This window comes from Camelina sativa, chromosome 19 (genome assembly GCF_000633955.1).
Source record: "Camelina sativa cultivar DH55 chromosome 19, Cs, whole genome shotgun sequence".
In the NCBI taxonomy this organism is placed as follows: domain Eukaryota; kingdom Viridiplantae; phylum Streptophyta; class Magnoliopsida; order Brassicales; family Brassicaceae; genus Camelina; species Camelina sativa.
The window spans coordinates 26,441,170-26,444,480 of NC_025703.1; the positions used below are offsets into that span (position 1 = coordinate 26,441,170).

General features: G+C 40.1%; 1 protein-coding gene across 1 annotated transcript; it reads left to right on the top strand.

The window, feature by feature from the left end:
• LOC104768236 lies at nt 1,014-3,299 on the top strand. Its single transcript, XM_010492161.1, has 8 exons — nt 1,014-1,079; nt 1,337-1,465; nt 1,568-1,859; nt 1,958-2,038; nt 2,388-2,464; nt 2,553-2,747; nt 2,824-3,013; nt 3,109-3,299. The coding sequence occupies exons 1-8, from the start codon at nt 1,014-1,016 to the stop codon at nt 3,297-3,299; spliced, it is 1,221 nt and encodes a 406-aa protein (XP_010490463.1).

Here is a 3,311-nt window from a genome sequence, read left to right on the forward strand (position 1 = left end):
CAGTGTTTTTGTCTCTGCAAGGATTCTTCAGCCATGTAACTCCATCTTGAAACAGAGGAGGAGGAGAAACATGGGCTCGTGTCGTGAAATACTTCCAAATCTCCGAGGAATAATCACAGTCAAAGAAACGATGCTGTCGTGACTCATCGTTTGTGTTGCAGAGTAAGCAGAGAGGAGGCACCGCTAGTCCCCAACTGCGGAGTCGATCTCTCGTGAGTAGCCTGTGTCGAGAGTTGAGCCAAGAGATAAAAGCATGCCTGGGAATCCTACCTTTGAACCAAACCGCCTCATACCAAGAAACTCGAGGTCCTGGAGGGTTCAGATAGAACCAAGTTTTTGAAGTAGAGAAAGTATCCGAGGCCGCAGCATCACCAATCTTCCATAGAAACTGATGGGGCCCTGCATCCGGTTGTGAGTTAACTATCGTCGGGAGAGGAAGGCATTGTTTTAAGAGAAGAACAATGGGGTTCCGAGTACGACTGTTAGATATCCACCATTGGCCTTCTCTAACAGCGTCTGCTACCGAAGCATCCTGGTGAAGCCCTGTAACACGAGGACCCATCTCTCCCGTGATATCTAAGAGAGGTCCCAAGGATGTCCAGTTGTCTTTCCAGAAGCTGCAAGTAGATCCCGATATCACCTCACACACGATAAAGGATCTCGCTATAGAGCGGAGCTTACACACTTTTGATTTACACACTTCTGAAATACTTTTGATTTCTCTTTCCCCTTCAATTAAATCCTCTCTCCCTTTCTTCTTCTTCCGTTACTCTCGATTTGGGGCCTCACTAGCTGGTTTTGATATTACTGCTAAGTTCCTCACTTTCTCAACTCTTCCTTATAAGGTAGTAATCTTCAACTCCTAAGTTTCCTTGCTGCTTCTGTAATAGACTTTGTTTAGTGAAACCTCTGCTAACAGTAAAACAGAAAGTGTCATGTGTCGTACCGTGTTTTTGTGTGTTCATGATAAATCTTGTTGCTGGTTTATTGCAAGGTTGGTGCTTTGAAATATCATGTCAGAGACTGGTGATTTATATTTAGAGCTGCCCGAAGATGATCCCTTTTATCACCATAAAAAGGTCTGCTTTGCTAATTTTATCTGCTCTTCTGTTATCTCAATACTCAAAACTCCATTAGCTTTTGCCATTATAGTCTAAAGGTTAGACCTTTTTTTATTCTGGCTAAGTGAGTCGTGTGGATCAGTTTAGGAACTTAATTTGTTGTTAGATAGATAATATTCTAGGCAAGTGGGAACAGGCATTATTCTCATGTTTCATGTATTGCTTGATTTTTATTGATGTAGAGGTGAATTTTCTTATGATTTTTTTGTCTGTAGACGCTCTTGAGTTGCAAAGGTTTAGGCATAAAGGAAACATTGAACCTTAGTGGATCATTATCTGAACAGCTGTTGAATGCTGCATTGGAAAAGTTGCTTCAGTTTGGAAGAATAGCCAACCTCGATAAGGTAAAAGCAAATATCACAGGCTATTGTGGACCTGTTTTTGCTTTCTCATGCTTGTGTTTTTGATTGTGAAGTTTCTTTAGATGATGATTGAATGAAATGCAGGTGGAAGTTTACTTTGGTGAGGTTGCTTGCACTCCAACAGGAATTTACAGCGTTAGAAACGAAATCTCAGCTCTGAGCTGGATCCTTTGGCTCATACCAGTTTCTTGTAATATACAAACACATGCCGTTAACTTGGAAGCTCTACGAGCCGCTGTAAAAGGTAGAATCAGTGAGGTTGTTGGAGTGGAAAAGGAGGAAACTAGGATTGTTGATAGCTATGGATATGAAAAAGAAAGCAGATTAGTAGAATGGGGTCATAACAATGGCGTCAAAACCAAATTGCAGATAGCTCGTAAGCTTAGCGGTTTTTTTATTCTGTTATGAAGTTAAGAGATTACATAAATGATGAACAGAGATTTAAGTTTATTACTATGTGTTTTGTTTGGACAGAAATTGAGGGCTGTGGACGAGGAGCTAGAGCTAGCGAAGACTTGATATTTGGGGATGTTGCTTTAGAGATTCCTATCTCAAGTATTATTTCTGAGGAGTATGTATACAACTCCGACATGGTATATCATTTTTTTTTTCATCTTGATTTAAAGATTGTGTCAGTTTCATCATATTAATGCTATATGATGAGTGTTCTCTTGTCTTCAGTACCCGATATTGGAGAAAATTGATGGGATCACATCTGAGACAATGCTGCTCTTATGGACCATGAGGGAGAAGCATAACCAGGACTCGAAATTCAAACCATACTAAGACTCGCTGCAGGAGAATTTTTGTAGTGGTAAAAACTGTTTAGTGAACTAAATCATCCAATTCCTGTAGCCAGTGTTTGTTTCAAAGGGATATAACAAACATTGATTCTCATTTGCAGGTTTGAGTTTCGGAGTTGATGCAATCATGGAGCTTGATGGTACATTGCTTTTAGATGAAATAATGCAAGCTAAAGAGGTGTGTGACTAGATCCCTTTCTCTTATCTTTTGTTTCTGTGTGATCTGTATTATTTTTACCATTGGCCATTGTTTGTTTTATCTGCAGCTTTTGCGTGAGAGGTATGATGAATTGGTTCCTCTTTTATCGAACCACCAGCATGTATTTCCAACGGAGCTCTATACATGGGAACACTACTTATGGGCTTGTGAGTTGTATTACTCAAATAGCATGCAAATCAAATTCCCTGATGGAAAGCTGAAGACTTGTTTGATTCCTGTCGCTGGTTTTCTCAACCATTCTGTATGTTTGCTCTCTCTTTCTGGTTTACTAAGAAACTCCTACCACTTTCCTGGTTCATGATTTGGCGGGTTTGCAGGTATACCCACACATAGTGAAATATGGAAAAGTAGACACTGAGACGAGTTCCTTGAAGTTCCCAGTCTCAAGGCCTTGCAACAAAGGGGAACAATGTTTTCTTAGCTATGGAAACTACTCTAGTTCGCATCTGTTAACATTTTACGGATTTTTACCAAAAGGCGATAACCCGTATGATGTCATTCCCTTAGGTAGTTTTTACCTTACCTCATTGTTCTGAGATCACACACTCAACCTTCTTTTACATATTTTCTTTTGCCTAAACTTGTATCTCTCTTCCTTGCAGATTTTGATGTCATTGATGATCAAGACATTGAGACTGATTTTTCGTCTTGGAAAACTCACATGTTACGTGGGACTTGGCTATCGAGCAATCATGACATCTTCCACTACGGCTTACCTACTCCCTTGTTGAACCACTTGCGGAGAGCTCATGGTCTTGTTCATCATTCTGAAACAGATGTATCTAAATCTTGATCACCTTCTTAT

Excerpts from the sequence above, each read along its gene's own strand:
- LOC104768236 (XM_010492161.1), top strand. The coding sequence starts at position 1,014 with ATGTCAGAGACTGGTGATTTATATTTAGAGCTGCCCGAAGATGATCCC. Across the intron at positions 1,080-1,336 it reads CCTTTTATCACCATAAAAAG|ACGCTCTTGAGTTGCAAAGG; the intron begins GTCTGCTTTGCT and ends TTTTGTCTGTAG. Across the intron at positions 3,014-3,108 it reads GTATGATGTCATTCCCTTAG|ATTTTGATGTCATTGATGAT; the intron begins GTAGTTTTTACC and ends TCTTCCTTGCAG.